Source organism: Anoplopoma fimbria, chromosome 4 (assembly GCF_027596085.1).
Source record: "Anoplopoma fimbria isolate UVic2021 breed Golden Eagle Sablefish chromosome 4, Afim_UVic_2022, whole genome shotgun sequence".
Lineage (NCBI taxonomy): Eukaryota > Metazoa > Chordata > Actinopteri > Perciformes > Anoplopomatidae > Anoplopoma > Anoplopoma fimbria.
In genome coordinates, this window is record NC_072452.1 from 15,596,149 (window position 1) to 15,612,834 (window position 16,686).

The 16,686-nt window shown below is 39.0% G+C and overlaps 2 protein-coding genes across 4 annotated transcripts; one reads left to right on the forward strand and one right to left on the reverse strand.

Moving 5' to 3' along the window:
* Window positions 1-9: 9 nt before the first annotated feature.
* Window positions 10-4,094, reverse strand: rnaseh2c (ribonuclease H2, subunit C). Its single transcript, XM_054597354.1, has 5 exons — window positions 4,005-4,094; window positions 3,519-3,680; window positions 3,295-3,407; window positions 2,990-3,109; window positions 10-2,381 (listed from the first exon to the last, which is right to left on the reverse strand). The coding sequence occupies exons 2-5, from the start codon at window positions 3,670-3,672 to the stop codon at window positions 2,364-2,366; spliced, it is 405 nt and encodes a 134-aa protein (XP_054453329.1). The 5' UTR covers window positions 3,673-3,680; window positions 4,005-4,094; the 3' UTR covers window positions 10-2,363.
* A 1,064-nt stretch (window positions 4,095-5,158) lies between these two features.
* LOC129090266 (seipin-like) lies at window positions 5,159-10,448 on the forward strand. Of its 3 annotated transcripts, none has more exons than XM_054597847.1 (11): window positions 5,159-5,253; window positions 6,396-6,484; window positions 6,669-6,929; window positions 7,031-7,109; window positions 7,197-7,340; window positions 7,435-7,470; window positions 8,271-8,405; window positions 8,514-8,611; window positions 9,118-9,247; window positions 9,415-9,496; window positions 9,598-10,448. In XM_054597847.1, exons 3-11 carry the CDS (start codon window positions 6,679-6,681, stop codon window positions 9,645-9,647), a joined length of 1,005 nt encoding a protein of 334 aa, XP_054453822.1. In that variant the 5' UTR covers window positions 5,159-5,253; window positions 6,396-6,484; window positions 6,669-6,678; the 3' UTR covers window positions 9,648-10,448. The 3 variants fall into 3 exon arrangements, with proteins under 3 accessions (XP_054453822.1, XP_054453821.1, XP_054453823.1); XM_054597846.1 differs by having other exon boundaries at window positions 6,674-6,929; XM_054597848.1 differs by lacking the exon at window positions 9,598-10,448 and having other exon boundaries at window positions 6,674-6,929; window positions 9,383-9,470.
* Window positions 10,449-16,686: the final 6,238 nt, after the last annotated feature.

Sequence of the window (16,686 nt, forward strand, 5' to 3'; positions counted from 1 at the left end):
TCTTTAAAATGTCAAAAGATTTGAAATTTTTCATTCCCAATTGCTCAAAGATCAAGGTGACATCTTCACATTTTCCATATTGTGTTAATTGCTTTATATTTGCACTCTGCAGACACCGAGGCTTTTCATTCTATTGAAACCAAATTGCATATGCAAATTAGTCTGGAATCTCTTAGCTAATTTTTTATTTCACAAGGAGGCATTATTAACTGGTTATCAACATGTGACGTAGCGCTGCGTGAACAGTGACCAGGTCCACCAGGTGTAGATGGCCAATCACAACACATCAGGATGGGACTTTGCACAAATCAGGGGGAAAAAAATACAGCCTGAGGTCCTGGAAAATATAAACAGACTACAATGTGCTGAGCTGGTTATTACCTTTGTCTTCAACAGAAAGTTCCACATCAGCTGCAGCCATCTCAGTTGTTTTCAAAATGCCTCATGGGCGCACCTCTTAACAGTCTATTTCTCAAACACAACCAATATTAGATAAATGGTTGCTATTTGCCCAGAAGCCTCAGAGCAAATAAATCAAGAGCTTGCAGATTTTTCTTTTTCCCCATGAGTGCAGAAATACCAGACCTCTCACACACACTCACACAGAGTAAACACCAGCGATGTGGCGGTGATATCAGCAGTCATGTTTGAATGTTTTTTTCCTTAGAACCCTAAAACTGATCTGATTTTTATTTTTCTATTGTGCTACTCTTCAAAAATATATTAGGGATTTTGCAATTTAGGTTTGTACATTTTTAATATATTTTATTATTCATGGGTATAAAGATTATCAAAATCATAATTGTTTTAAGAATTAGAAGATGTTCAAACGAGTTTAAACAAGATATGACATCCTACACTTAATGTTCTATATTAACTCAAAACGCAAATAAGGGAAAGCTACTGTGATTAGGATTATTAGTTACAATAATGTTTGACGGCCTTTTCAGTGTGTGACTCTGCCAGCAAAGTTTGACTGATTGTAAGTCTAGTAGCATTGTACTGTCAAGTGTTTTGTTTACACCCCCTCCTCTGATTTTTTTTTTTTTCTATTGTGCTACTCTTCAAAAATATATTAGGGATTTTGCAATTTAGGTTTGTACATTTTTTATATATTTTATTATTCATGGGTATAAAAAATATCAAAATCATAATTGTTTTAAGAATTAGAAGATGTTCAAACGAGTTTAAAGAAGATATGACATCCTTCACTTAATGTTCTATATTAACTCAAAACGCAAATAAGGGAAAGCTATTGTGATTAGGATTATTAGTTACAATAATGTTTGACAGCCCCCCCCATCAAAGCAGATACCTGCACCAATTCTACAATTAGAATCAGGTAGTGCCATTTTCCATCCATCCATCCATTTTCCGTAACCTGCTTATCCAGTTAAGGGTCGCAGGGGTGCTGGAGCCGATCTCAGCTGTCAATGGGCGAAGGCAGGGTAACTTGTAATACAAGCTTTTCCTTGCATCAGTTTCAATGAAGCCAGTTCATTAATAGCAGCATACAGTTTTACTGATGAAGTAGACATTCAGCTGTGCCAAAAGCACTTTTCTTTGTCTCCTTTAAACATGCAGTAATAAGTCTTTCATTAGAAAGTTTCCTAAGTGAGGTAACAGCAAAATAAACTGATGAATTTTACATGAGACACATGTTATACATTTCCAGTGGCTTTCCAGGATTGTTTACATTAGCTTACTCTAAATTTGGTCAGATTATTTTAGCACTATTCAGCTTTCAGCCATCATGGTGGTATTGCAGTTGAAGTGAGGTAGGAGGGAATCAGTTTGGGGATCCACCCTTTATGTGTTTGGCTTTTCTAATTGCCCATGTGACCTTTTACCTCTGTAGTGTTTCTCCTGTAATGTGACAGAATATACAGTACGAGCACACTTAGACACACATAGTGATACTGCTTTCTCTTTAAGTGTTTAGATTTAAACTTTAAATGTGCCTAAATTGACAGTTTGGAATTTGTTGTTCTGCACCATATTACATGTTTTGGAATTACAGTTTCCGTATGTACTAATGAAAATGGATTGGTATTGGAGTTTTGGATACTCACAAGGGACAGTTGAGTCAGTGATCATGCAGAATCTAAATGTTACTTTGTGAATAAACAATGTGTTCAAAAGAAACAATGTGAACATATTGTTGTTTTGACGAATCTCACATGGTCAGTCATTTTTTTATTTCACTACAAAATAACGTACAAAAATATAAACACTACATCTTTTACTCTGCAATAGTAACACTGAACACGTTGACGTATGTTTGACTGGCGTGAACCGGTTTTCAGAAAACTACGTTTCACTCGCAACCTCTGAGCAGAAAGTTTTTTTCTCTGTCTTCAGTCTTATACTGGCCCGTGAATCTGTGAAGAGACAAAATATCATCATCCTACAAATCTGTTTCTGTCCTTGTATTTCATTAGGTTCATTACTAAACTATTTTCTAATAAAAAATTGTTGTCAATGTAGCTGCTTTTGTCAATGTTTACAGTATTTGTTAAACTGAAAAACAATGAAATGACAATGAAGATTAAGATGAGCCACAACACTGTCCCAACAGCAAATTTACAACTCATTTTTAATTGAATAATGTTGAATCTATAATAATTCAGATTTTTACATGCAGACTAAGTTGTTACTGAATCAAACTATTACTAGGCTGTATAATTCATTTAATTAAAAGTATTGTTAGTGAATCGGTCTACTGGATTAGCCTTTGATTATCTTCTCACAACAAAAAACAGTACACCAGGAAACCAAACTTTTACTTAAAAGTGGAACCCCACTGGGACATATAATGAAGAAAAAGGTGCTTTACCAAACACAAATCCAAACTTTGTTAATCCTGTTTAATGATTAACACCACTGATCGTTTGACATTGTTCAAACTTTCAAATACTGGGTAACACGATAGTTTTGTCTTTGATTTGACATCCCTTTAAAAAGGCAGCTACCAAGCAGAAGAACTCACCGCCTCAGCCAACTCTGGCCAGTCCATCGCCATGACGACTGTGTCGTCAGAGTTTGGAGGCGTCTCCAGGTTCCAGTAGGTCAGCTTGTCAAACACAGAGGACACCTTCACTGTCCTGTCCTTGACACACATACGCACACATTATTTACTTTCATGAAGACATAGTCTCAGAATCCTCACCTGCACTAAAATCGTATGTTATGGCCGGTGCAGTCAGTGCTTTGCGTAATGTCTGACTGAACCAGAATGCTGGTCAGTATAGATAGTTTAAGTGCTGGAACAATGACTTTAGTTATGGTGTTTACCTGTTGGTCAGAGCTGGGCTTGTTGGTCTCTTTCAGCACCAAGCCAGTGTACCCCTGTGGACAGCTGAGCTCCTGCCCCTTCAACCCACGCCCTCTGAATGACACCGTCTTCTCTGTAATGAGAAAAATGCACAAAGGACTGTTGTTGGAGACTGTTTACTATGAAGTGCAAACTGGACCAGTAACAACACGCTTTGGTCTCCTGGCAGAGAGGCTGAGTGTACCTAGTTTGCAGTCTTTCGTGGTAGCAGTGAGGTATGTTGAGACCTGGGCCGACCCATTGTGTTCGATCTCACAGGGCATGAGGAGGACTGGGACTCGCTGTGCCTGACCCACAGATGAAACATTAACACGAGTAACACTGGTGTTACAGGACATCCTGCAACCTGAAGACGGAAAAGGAAAAACAACGTGAAGAACCACAACTTACACATTTCTACTTAAACCAAAATGTCTTGCTGTGCATATTAAAGTTGTCTCTGAAGTTTATGCTGGCAACAGATAATTGTTTTCCCCAATTAGAATAACTATGATCATTTACTATTGGGAGCTCTGACAACAACCAGCAGACTTCCCCATAAATAAACAGCATGCCATCTCTGTGACATATGTTGTCATATTAGCGAGTTTTCTAAGATCCTCTTCAACGTTATCAAACGTTTTGTTGAGTGATTTAACTATCGATTTGAGAAACACAACTGCAACATTACCTTTAAGCAGTTTTCAAAACGCTTGTGTGAAATGAAATGTAAATTTGGACTTCTTCCGGTTTGCGCCAGTCGCAGCTTGTGATTGGACGAACGTGTCTTCTTCTACGCTGTAAGATATTTTGGCGGGTTTTTTATGTTCCGCCGGAGGACGTCGCCTCCTCCTGTTGAGGGATTATTTTACAGTTTTTTCTTCTTTTTTTTTCTGGCTTTCTTAGATATTGTATTTGTTTTTCTCCTTCCTGTACATAGAGCAAATATTTTTCGTGTATTTTTTTTTAATATAATTTTAATATCCATCAAATTGTAATTAGTAATTGGTCAAAAAATATTTGTGTGTGCACTTCCATCAATCCATTCATTTCCTAATTCACTTATTTTGGTCAAGGTCACAGACATTTCTGGAATTTACCTCTGTTATCAAATAATTATTATTACTTACTATCCAAAATACTACATTTTTAATTGGGGATTTTATGGCATTTAGAATGAATACTCTATAAAAGCAATATGGTATCATGAAGTTTAAAGATCCAGTTCCAGGTGCTTTCTATGTGATACATACCACCTCCTAAAATAGTCCATTTTACCACATAACCTTTGCACAGACATTTAAACATTTTTGTCATTTAGGGGCGCTATTGGACATTATCAGAAAATCAGGAGTGATATATGGGGAAATTGGAGCTTTGTAGCACATTTCGCAGCTATGGAGGAAAAAACTGACAAAAACAAGAAAATAAACCATTCAGCAATTAAACATATACGTATGGTTTGGGCTGTAGGATGTGCCAATAGGAAAAAAAATAAACTTAAAATATAGGCTGCCCAGGTCGCATTATCATCCAATATTGTCACTGAAGGCAATGTATCAATCAGTTTTTAACAATTACATATAAGCAGTCTTGTTATATTCTCACAGGGAGTTATTAAAACATGGCAGTAACCTTGAATTTCTGTAATGTTACTGTTGTAACTGATGTTAAAGTATGAACTCCTGTTCTTAAGCCTTGTCCCTGTTGTCAGTGTCATGTTCTACACCAGGAGCTCTGTTCCAGTTGGCAGCAGCATCGCTCTTCATGTGGGATGGACTAAACCCTGTCCAATGGCAGCTTTTCAGCAGCTAAAGTTAATAGGTGGGGGTTTTCTGTTGACACCATTTCCTCCGGACAGTATCAAGCTGTGGACAGAGACTTCAGGGAAAGGAGAAGTGATTTCCTAACAACTCATAGTTGGCCAACAGAAACCAGAGGTGAGTTTTTTCTAACAAGACTGAGTACTGTTGAACATGATGCTGTTGGATATCACATAAACAATAGACAAAAAGTTTTGATCTCGATATTGAGAAAAAAAATACTTTAGTATCCCCACACTATAATCCTTGCCAGCATAACTCTTGATCTGAAAATCTTAATGGCTGTGTTCATCAATCTGTTGTGTATAGCAACTCTCTCCCTCCTTTAACGATTAGATATTATTAAAACTTTAGCAGTGTTGGATGAAATGTTCATGTCAAAAACACTAACATTACACTTCCAATGCCTGACCAAAAGTCAGGCATTGGAAGTGTAATGTTAGTGTTTTTGTTTTTTGGAAATATTACTTACATAAAAGTATGCAAAGTAAGTATAATCAGGAAAATGTATGTAAAGTATGAATAGTAAGTACTCAATGCAGAAAGACAGCAGCTATGACACCTTCTCAGTTTCCTTTTTCGTCCAAGCAATGGTTCAAAACAAAAAATAAATTCAAATCTGTTAACATTTTTTAAAGGAAAAGCAGCCAATCCACGTAAACTGGAACCTTTAAATGTTTTTATTAATAATCCAAAATCTTTTTTTCTTTGTAATCTTTTGTCAATTGTCTTATCATGTCAGCTCAATTTGTAAATTGGTTTAATTAACATATATAATCTCTTCATATGATTTGTATGCAAAGTCCTAATTTGTAAATTAGACTCATGTAAAAGACTCATGTAAAATACAAGTACCTCAGATTTGAACAGTACATTAGTAAATATACTTCGTTACATTATTAATATGGAATGAGAAAATAAATGGTTTTATTTTACAGACTCTTGATGTCCACTAAGCAAAAGTGATGAATACTGCCTATCTACCAACATTATTACACAATATGTGTAATATTTAAAACAAACTGATAGACTTGTTGCTTCTTTGCTTCTAGATACATGAAATAAAGTTTAAGTGGCAGTTGACTGTTGACAGTTTGTTTCAGTCATCTGATGTGAAAGGCCTCTGCTTGTGACTAAGATTGGACTCAGTGGTTTCACAGCTCTCAGTTCTATCAAAGGGGGGCTTGTTGCATAGGCTTCATGAGATCAGAATATCATCAACCACACCTTCTTTATGATGTCTTTTTTTTTTGTTACAGGGAAATGTTGGTAAGAACCCGATAAACTTTGGGAGGACATTCAACACATTTAAAGGACAGAGACTGCAGACCTGAGCCAAGCTGAGCCAGTACGATCCTTTTGAATGCCACTTCACTCTCATCTTTTAAAACATGCTTATAATGCGGTTGCATTTACTTTTTGAGTTTTTATTGTATGTTGTTTTTATATCGGTGTTTTTTCAGCTGTTCCTGGTAATCCCTGTCCTAATCTACTTTTCAAGAAGTTCTTTCCTTCTTTGTTGTTTGTCGAAGTTTAGACTTCATGGATCAACAAAGTAATTTGCGTCAAGGAGATGATGGAGAGACGGCAGCCCTCATTGGCCAATCAGTGCTGGGGCTCCGGGATTCTGTCGTTATGATGATCTCACACGCCCGTCAGAGAGTTATACAGGGATTCATGCTGTTCTCTATCGTCATCCTGCTCCTCTTGATCGCCACCTTTTTATACGGCAGCTTCTACTACTCTTACATGCCCTTGGCGGCCTTTTCCGCACCTGTGCACTTTCACTACAGGTGTGTATGTGAAGTTGTACACAGACTGTATAGTTACTGATTGTTTGATTCTTGCTTTCCTCTTTTTAATCTTACTCAATCATTCACATTGTTGTATGCAGGACAGACTGTGAATCTCCTGCCTCTTTTATGTGCTCTTATCCAGTGGCCAACATCTCTCTGATGAGGAATAAGAAACATGTATGTATGTGTGCATCTACCTCTGTATCTACTGTGTGTATCAATCTATACTTCCACAAGTGCAATCGTTTTAAAATGTGTGTTCAGGTGCTGACATTCGGCCAGGCCTATAAGATGTCTCTGCAGCTGGAGTTGCCTGATTCTCTGACCAATCAGGAGCTGGGGATGTTCATGATTAGGACAACCTGTTTCTCTCGGAACGGAGGGCAAGTTACCTCCTCTGCTCGCTCTGTGGGTTTGTTGATTTGTTCAGCTTTCCAGTGCTTCATTACTAAAGCCTGCAAACTCCCAATGATTCACGTTTGCATTGCTGTGTGTTTCTCAGGCAAGACAGCAGCTGTCCGCCTCCAGCTCTCGCTTTGTGAGTACAGCGCTTACGAACAATAACATTTAATCACACAGCCTGGTCAGAGCCAGATTGGGGCTGCTTATGCTTGCTGCCACACAAGGTGATATCAGTGCTTAGGTGATGGAGACGACAGGAAAAACACATGAACTAATGACTGATACAACAAATACATATTTGGAGTAAAGATCTTCCATGTGTAAAGAATGCCATCATTAATTAAAATTATTTTATTAAACACAGAGTGATCAAAAAAGAAAAGCATGTACATTGTGATGCAATCGAGTGCAACAGTCCTCTAATAAATACCTCCTTTGAGGCCTGACATCATATAAGTAAAGTGTTGATATGGTACTTTTTCACACTCTATTTTGTGATGTATTTAACATTAAATCATAAAATGTTTGAATATATAGCCTACTAATCAGCCTTTTTGTGACATGCACTGCTACAAGCCTCAAAGTTTACTTACTTACTTAAAACTGAGTCAACACAAGAAAAATGTTTTTGGTTTAAAGAAAAACTGAACTTTGCAGAACTATTGAAGTGCACCCCATAAGGTAGTCCACTGAGATCAGCTTTTGTTATTGATCATTAAACTGAGCACACAACCGAATCATTGAGTTATAGAAGGTAAAGCTTTTGCATCCATGACAACATCAATCATCCTTTTCTAAATGTTCTTCATGACATCATTGAAAACACCTTCTGGGGACATCGTGCATTTGTAAAGAACTAGCAGATTAATGGGGAAGACTGAAATTAATACTTCAGATGTATATGTCTGTGTGATTACGTTGTCCTGCTGTTGTCAGAGTATGCTGCGATACCGCTCAAACCTGCTGAGGTACCTGGGAACGCTGCTGTTCTTCCCGGCCTTTATAACCGGAGTCACCGAGCAGAAACAAGTGCTGGAGGTGGAGCTCTTCTCAGACTTCACCGACGACCCTGTGAGTCAAGCATTACTTTGTGAATGTGTCAGCATGTGTTGATGTGCATAGACAGCAAGCACGTATTTTGTTGAAGTCTACCTCATAGATTTGTCTTCATGTTCACAGTATGTCCCCTCGATGACGGCTGTCATTGAGATCCTGTCCAACAAGGTGCAGATCTACTCATCTCAGCTCTATATTCATGCTCACTTCACTGGTATGAGGTAAGATGTGTACACCATGATTTATAACAGATCATGCAGATGATTTTGAAACAAGAAAAAAATCAATATTCTTTAAATCTACAGCACATAATGAGGCTGCAATAGAATTTCAAACCAAAATAAAAACAAGAAAATCTATCATCTTTTGTATCACCTTGTGATTACAGATGCAAATTTGGGCTAATTTTGGCATTTTTTTATTCCATGATCATATCTTTTCTCAAATAAACTAAAGTAAAGACAAATATTTATCCACCAACAGCAGCCCCATTAGATCAAAAATGCAAGATTCTTCATTGGAAAAACGCTCTCTCTTATGTCTATACATACACTTACAGCCCACAGTGGAGTAAATGCAGAATGTTCAAATGTTTTCTCTGTGATTCTCTGAAGGGAAACTAAATAACCTACTGGCATATGAGTAAGAGTCAAACTTAGATAAAGTTGGATAACAGCAGAATTTTTAGCATCAATTTATAATTACTCTCTTTGTTTTTCTATTTCAGATACTTGTTGTTCAACTTCCCTCTCCTATCAGCCATGCTGGGTGTGTTCAGTAACTTCATCTTCCTCAGTGTCGCCTTCGTCTTCTGCTACGTGAGGCTGCTGCTGAAAGTAGATTGGGGACCACAGCAGGTGAGAGGAGAGGCCCATTACGGCCAACAATGTTTAACTGCAGCTGCAGGGCTGCACGCTTCATTAGTTTGATGTTGAAGTGAGTGTGAATTATTACCAGATTCCTCTCAGGTGTTGTAGCTCAGACTCAACAAGCTCTGAGAGCTTGTTTCCTCATCTTGTTACAGCTCGGAACAGATGGACTGCTGTCAGATAGGGACAAGAACACAAACAACAACCAAGAAGAGGATGAGAAAGATGCTGCTGCAGGTGAAAAAACACAGGCACAGAGACTGTCAGAGTTTTTATAAATAATTTACATCAGTAATGTTATACTGACTACAAAAATAAAATAACAAATTCCTTCTCAGGCACCGCAGACCTGATGTCCCATTCAGATGACCCCCACAAATCTGAGTGAGGCGCCATCCTTTTACACCAACACAGAGATGTAGAACACAGTTCACTGTCAGATGTTCAGAGACATTTGAGACCAATATTACAGGAGCCATTACAAGATGTAAGGATGAAGATTTAAGAGAGATTCATGGTTGAAAATGACCAAGAACGCACATACACACCTCTGAGCTTCCCTGCTTTAGCTGTAGATGGTTATGCTCCTACATCATGTCATCTGTGTTTTAGTATCAGAATCAGGTTTATTGCCAAGTAGGTTTTCGCATGCAAGGAATTTGCCTTAATATAGCAAGAAAAAATGAAAGCTAAAAGAAAGTTCGGCAGCAATTAAGGCATAAATAAAATACTAACTGTTTTCTCATAGGGTTTTGCTTTAATGTTTATGATTTATGGGATTGACTCACCCGTCAATCGTCACTTCGTACAAATCTTTCATTGTCAGTGTGTTTTAAATACTCTGCACTTCATTGCTGTTACTCTGGTGTAGTAAATAAATACGTAAGACATTAGGAAATTAATAAACATATGAAAAGACAGAAGATGTAAGGTAACCATGAAACTGTGAAATAATCAGATAAATTCATAAATTGTTATAACTCTTATTAAATCCCATCAGTTTGTGCTTTAAACCTGTATGTTGAAATGTTCTTCCAAATGTAAAATTATGATTTAAGTATGTAAGGCAACTTGTGTAACTATTTCTATTATCCAAAATGTCTTTAAATGGTTTATTTTAAGCCAAAGTATGTTGCACTTGGCTGAAAATAAAGTACTTTCTGTTAAACTGCTGCAATAAAACCTCTGAAAAATGTTTATCAGACTACTTGTCTAATTTTTGGTGTGGTCAGAAAACCCTTCCCCAAAACTGTTAATCAGGTGTCCTCCCTCCAAATAGGAGTGTATACTTTGTTACCTTCCTATTTGGAGGGAGGACACGTTACTCTATTTCCAGCCTGTTATCGTACAAAGCGTGTCATTCCTGGATGTCCTCTCGAAGCTTTGGAAACATGACATCACTGCATGCAAAATATGGCACCAGCAGGGAGAATGAGTAAGTGAGGTAGCTCTCTGACAGACACAGAGCTGTCTAACAGGTGGAAGACACAGTAAGGTAAGTTCGACACATATGATCATCTGTAGTTTTATATTCCCATGTGTCATTTGAAGAAAGCTTAAAAATATAGCTTACAGAATAGTCAAAACATTTTCTCAAACAAATTCAAACCTGTGCAAACATTTTCAAACTGGTAAACATTTCCCTGTTTCGTTCAAGCACATGTGTTCATGGAGTAGATACGCGAAGATGGACACGACAGATGGTAACCACATGGAGGAGATCGAGATGGAGACGGAGAGCAAGCAAACTATGGATAATGACTTTTCTGCCATGCTATCACAGGACATGCACCAACATATGACAATCAGTGAAAAGCCTTCCAGCAGCGGCAAGAGGGTCAGAGTGAGATCCAGACCCAGACTGAAGTCCACAAAAAGTTTCCCACCTTACAGTCAGTGTATAGGTGGACTCGGAGAGGACAGGGAGGGGGACAAGGAGCTCAATTCAGGATCAAGTGATGTGACAATGGAAAACAGGAATGAGGTTGCTCAAGGCACAGAGAGAAAAGAGGATTTTGAATTTAACGCAAGATGTGCAAGGGATGAGGTGAAGGCAAAATGGAGGATGAGGAGGAAGGAGAGGCTATGGGGGAGCCATGAAGTGGATGCAGACGGATGGGAGAGGGTGGGATGGAGCGGGAAGAGAAGCGTAGAAGAGAGTGGAAGAGAGAGGGAGTGTGGGCTTCCCCAAAACAGCGAGTGGAAACACTGGAGAGGTAGAAACTCCAGTTTTGAGATAGACAGAAAAGAAGAGGAGGATGAAGAGAGGAATAGGTCTCCTGTTGCAGCAGCAGAGGAAGAGAACAAGGAGAGAGGGGAGACCCCAGAGGAGGAGGATGGAGAAGCAGAGGAGTTGCCGAGAATGAGAGAGGGCTCCACACCACATCCAATCCTCTCCAAGCTTTTGCAATCCTCCTCCAACTCCTCCAGCTCCTCCGTCAACTTCTCCTCAGCAGACAGCGATGAAGTCTTCAGCGAAGGAGAGGATGTTGGCTCAAAGAGGAGGGCGTTCAGGAAGGTGAGAATGGATGGATGCAGTTTGAAACTTCATTTATTATTTTTTTGGTGCGCCAGTCTGGCATCACGCCTGTGCCTCTGGCTGCTCCAGTTTTCCACAGAAGAGGCTTACTAAAACTGTGTTTCTTAACTGTTCTTTGCACCTGTGGCCGTGGTAAATTTGCATCGGCTTGAAAGAGGACTTTGACAAGGTCAGATTTGAATGGCGTTTGCATACCTGGCTGCTGCTGCTGCTGCAGATATGAAAGTAGATGGGAGCAGTGACAGGAGGAGAGGGAGTAGACTTTCTGTCTAAAGATATAATAGGCAAGTTGTTATTATATTATAAAAGAAAAATAGGCATCTTCCAAACATTTCATTTACAGACATCTGCAATTTGAAGTATTAAGTATTAAATATCACATCATACAGACATTACTACAAGCTTGTCATTTTGTAGCAGTGCCTCTACTGAGCATGCTCAGGTCTGCTTTAGCGTCACTTGTTTTTTTGTTTTTTCGTGCTTGTGACTCGTAGTGGCTGTTTTGTCTATATACAAAACAGATCTTAACTGTCAGAGGTATGCGCTGTTTTTAACACCAAATGCACTGATAACAGTTTTTGACATGCACAGAGGACTTAGAAGGTGTTTATACTGTATAATGTTTCCTAACTAATGTCACACTATCAGAGATATATTCTCAGTGGGTGGTGGGCTTTAATGATGTACTATGTCCAAATAAATAGTCATGCTTCAGCCGCTCGATTGGCCATTTTCACGGCTAACATTCTAACATCTCACTGTAGTAAAAGCACCGACGTGAATAGTAAAATGAATGATGGCTGAATTTAATTTAGCTGTTTCTGTTTCCTTGTCTTGTGCATGCTGCCTCACTGTCACACTGTTATGGTTTTAATGGGACACTTGGATAGAACAAAGCCGTTAATGTTTTTAGTAACACCTGATCTTTTCCTGCATTTTAAAGTCAAAAGGCCTATTAAGGCCTGGAAAATGGGTTTAGCAGACAAAAAAACCCAACAAAGAACCCCTTAGACATGGGAACTCCAAACTCCTGAGCATCAGCCTACATAAGGAGGTGGTTGTGTCTTTAAATAGTTCACAGCTGTCACCTCACGGCAACAAGGCCCCCAGTTTAACCCCACTTGCTAGCTGGGGCTTTTCCACTTGCATACATGCAGATGCTCAAGTTTAGGTGAATTCTAGATAGCTTGCAGGTGAATAAGTGTCTCTGTATGCTCTTTAAAAACAATGCACAATGAATATTCGCCTTGCATATGTACATCAACATTATCTGCTCTTCTTCTGTGTCTCAGTGCCGCTCCTGGAAAACCTACCTGACCATGATGAACTGGTCGCTAGGGCGGCAGAGCTCCTGGGTCCAGCTGGCTGGACATCAAGGCACGTTCATCCAAAACAGACTCAGCAACTACAGTGATCACAACAACACTAAAATTAAAACTACATTCACTTATATTATTGCGTGTATCTCTACACTACAGCATGCTGGATATAGCTAACATACGTACATATCACTGATGTGTTACAACGTTTTATCTCCAGATGGTCCAACTTTTCAGAAACTAAGAAAAACAGTCTTTGTTTTAGTTTGATAACCACAAACTCTGAGTTTATTCAGTGTTAGGACACATTTCATGAAGTCAAGAATCTTTGAGTTAAGGATTGTTATCTCATAGAATACATAGACCTGATTGTTCACTCATGTTCAAGGGGGAAAATCACAAAATTTATGATGATATCTGCCTTCTTGTTTTATTACACCTGTGCATAGCTAATTATTCTACCTGTTTTCCCTGCCTCACTGCTGGCAGGTACCTTCAAGCTGAGTGACGGAGGAGAGGTGTTGAAACTGTACAGTGAAGTTGAGGCAAAGTGCCTGGACTGCCTGATGCGAGACGCGCTGAGACCATTTGTCCCGCAGTACCATGGCATGGTCACCAAGGGGGAAGACTGCTACATCCGCCTGGAGGACCTGCTGAGCGGCCTGAGGAAACCTGTCATCATGGACTGCAAGATGGGAGTCAGGTAGGTTTGAGAGCAATTCTTTATTTCTACCAGAGGAAACCAGACCAGTCCTGCGGGCGCATACAGTAAGAAACATTGTGGAAATTAGTGTAGTTATGATTAGGAGGGGCCGAGTTGTAAAATCAGTGTGTTTATGTACAACATGAGAGTTTCCTTCTCAGGACGTACCAGGAGGAGGAGCTGACCAAAGCCCGGACTAAAGTCACCCTGCGGAGTGACATGTACCAGAAGATGGTGAATATAGACCCGTCTGCTCCATCAGCGGAGGAACACGCACAGAGAGGAGTGACCAAGTGTCGGTACTTGAGGTGGAGGGATACGACCAGTTCTACATCCACACTGGGCTTCAGGATAGAAGGCATCATGGTAGGAGTGAAGGCCAATAAAATCACTGCACAACTCAAAAGGACCATTCATCTGTTTAATTCTCAACAAGTTCTCAAACGTGCCGTGTCTGTGCTGTTGTGTTGCTTCTCTGTGAGTCAGATGGAGGACGGCAGCGTCCAACGGGACTTCAGGAAAATTCTGACTTTAGCTCAGGTCACGGAGGCGTTGCTCTTCTTCACCAAGAGTCAGCTGGAAATCCTGGTCAGTTTTATCTCTGTTATGAAAACACTAGTTACACTACTCTTCCTTTAGAAAACATATCCTGAATCCTAAATCATCTAATTATTAGCAAAAAAACAAACCTAGAATAAAATCAAGGAATCAATCACTAAAAAAATGATGATTTAACGTGATGAAAACAGACTCAAAAACTAAAATCTAATAAAAACTAGATATTTTTTCAGTTTATGTCTGTCTCAAGTAGTCACCCTTGTGGGTGAAGTGAAAACATGATCGAACCATATTCAGCGTCAATAAATAATCAATGCACTGATGCCTGCTATGAATATCTAGAGACAGCTAAAGTTTACCTCAACACAATGGCCCTATGGAGGCCAGTGTCTTTAAATGTTTTTAATTAAGACTGAATAAAAGACTAAACCAACATTAAGCATTTATGAAGAAAAAAGATTACACTGGCAAATAAGTGAAAACAGAAAATAACTGAAATAGAAATTTCTAAATAAAACTAAAACTTAAAAAGTTGCAAGTCCTCTAATTTTCCTCCTTTCTTTCTCTAATCATTGCTACTGACTTCCTGCCATTTCTGTATTTGGTGTCCATTCTCAGTTTATAAAATTAATATTTTACCCTGTGATCTGTGTACTAATTGTTGAGGCTAAACCACAACTCTGATCACCTGTGCCTTCAGAAGGCGTTCCACTCCAGACTCCTGGCCCTGAGTGATGCACTGAAGAATTCATTCTTTTTCAGGACCCATGAGGTTGGTTTACAAAGAGACAAATCTTTTCTTGCTTAATTCTGCTTGAAATCATATTAAAACCCCATTGAACCCAGAGGTCTCTTTGCTGATATTATCTATATGTTTGACCTGACCAGGTGATTGGCAGCTCGCTTCTCTTTGTCCACGACCAAAACAGCAAGGCCAGCGTGTGGATGATAGACTTTGGGAAGACGACCCCGTTGCCTGAGAACAGCCAGCTCCGACACAACGTCCCGTGGGCTGAGGGGAGCAGAGAGGACGGCTATCTCATCGGTCTGACCTCCCTCATCTCGTCTCTGAGCCAGGCCATCAGTGCAGCCTCCTGGCAGCAGGAGGACGGCTGTGGAGAAGAAAAGAGTGTTGCATGAGACTACCCTATATATAAAACACTCAAATTCAGGATCAGGTGGACATAAGGACTGCTGTTACACTTTGAACTGTTGCCTCATTTCATTTACTAGCAGAGGCGAAAGTATAGGATTTGTTTGTGGGGAATCTGTCTTCATAGGCTGAGAAAGAGCAACGATAACGGTATGAATCAGCTAAAATCTGAGATGTGGTCATCCTGCAAGTGTACATCTGGCATGTACATACTGTTACAGTGGTGACAGTTTTTTATTAAAAAAATCTTTCTTCTTTACTACTCCCTTGTTTATTTCATATTGGACCAAAACTACATTTCTCAGAAATCTTGTCTGTGTTGCAAAACATGCTGAGGTTATTTGTTTACAGCAATTAGGAAACTCCATATGGACATCTGGCTAAACAGCCTAAAGTTCTATAAGTCAGTCGATCTTAAAAATAATAACAATACTTAATCAAAGAAACTATTTAAATAGATGTTGTAATATTACTATGAGGGATTTGAATTTTTTCCACATGATGCAGCCAAAATGTAATTTTTTTCAGGTCTTACGTTTATTGTTACCTTTTTGTAAGTGAATGCTTAGACAAAAGCATCAAAGCCTTAACTTTTATAGCCATGCCCTAAACAAAGGAATAAAAAGGTGATGGTAATGGGGGTGGGGATGGTGGTGTGAAGAAGTCTTCAGGATCTTCAAGACAATGGTGTTTTTCAATAATCCAGACACTCTTTTCAATGTCAAAGAAATACATAGGATCTTTTTAATGCAATCATATATTTACTGTGTAATTATATGATTGCATTATAGAGTAATACAGTCAAGTGAGGAGGGCTGGTCTATGGTTGTTGCACTTATTGTATTCGTATCAGTTCATTGCACTTATTGTATTCGTATTCGTTAACTGCACTTATCCTATTCGTAGTAGTTTGTAGCACTTATTGTATTCGTATTAGTCTGTTGCAATTATTGTTTTCGTAGTAATTTGCTTCTGCACTATACTTTTGCTCTGGTTTATGCTCTTAGATGCTTGTTTAAGAAAGGAGATGCACTTATGACTTCTGGTGACTAGTAGTTCTCTTGAATACCTATGTTGAATACACTTCCTGTAAGTCGCTTTGGATAAAAGCGTCTGCTAAATGACTGTAATGTAATGTAATATGGAGAGGCACAC

What these genes read in the sequence shown, in the direction of transcription:
- LOC129090266 (XM_054597847.1), top strand. Translation starts at nt 6,679, where the DNA reads ATGGATCAACAAAGTAATTTGCGTCAAGGAGATGATGGAGAGACGGCA. An exon ending in CCTGTGCACTTTCACTACAG is followed by an intron (nt 6,930 to 7,030) that starts GTGTGTATGTGA and finishes TGTTGTATGCAG; the next exon opens with GACAGACTGTGAATCTCCTG. An exon ending in GCTCACTTCACTGGTATGAG is followed by an intron (nt 8,612 to 9,117) that starts GTAAGATGTGTA and finishes TTTCTATTTCAG; the next exon opens with ATACTTGTTGTTCAACTTCC.
- rnaseh2c (XM_054597354.1), bottom strand. Translation starts at nt 3,672, where the DNA reads ATGTCCTGTAACACCAGTGTTACTCGTGTTAATGTTTCATCTGTGGGT. An exon ending in CACGAAAGACTGCAAACTAG is followed by an intron (nt 3,408 to 3,518) that starts GTACACTCAGCC and finishes TTCTCATTACAG; the next exon opens with AGAAGACGGTGTCATTCAGA. An exon ending in AGCCCAGCTCTGACCAACAG is followed by an intron (nt 3,110 to 3,294) that starts GTAAACACCATA and finishes ATGTGTGTCAAG; the next exon opens with GACAGGACAGTGAAGGTGTC.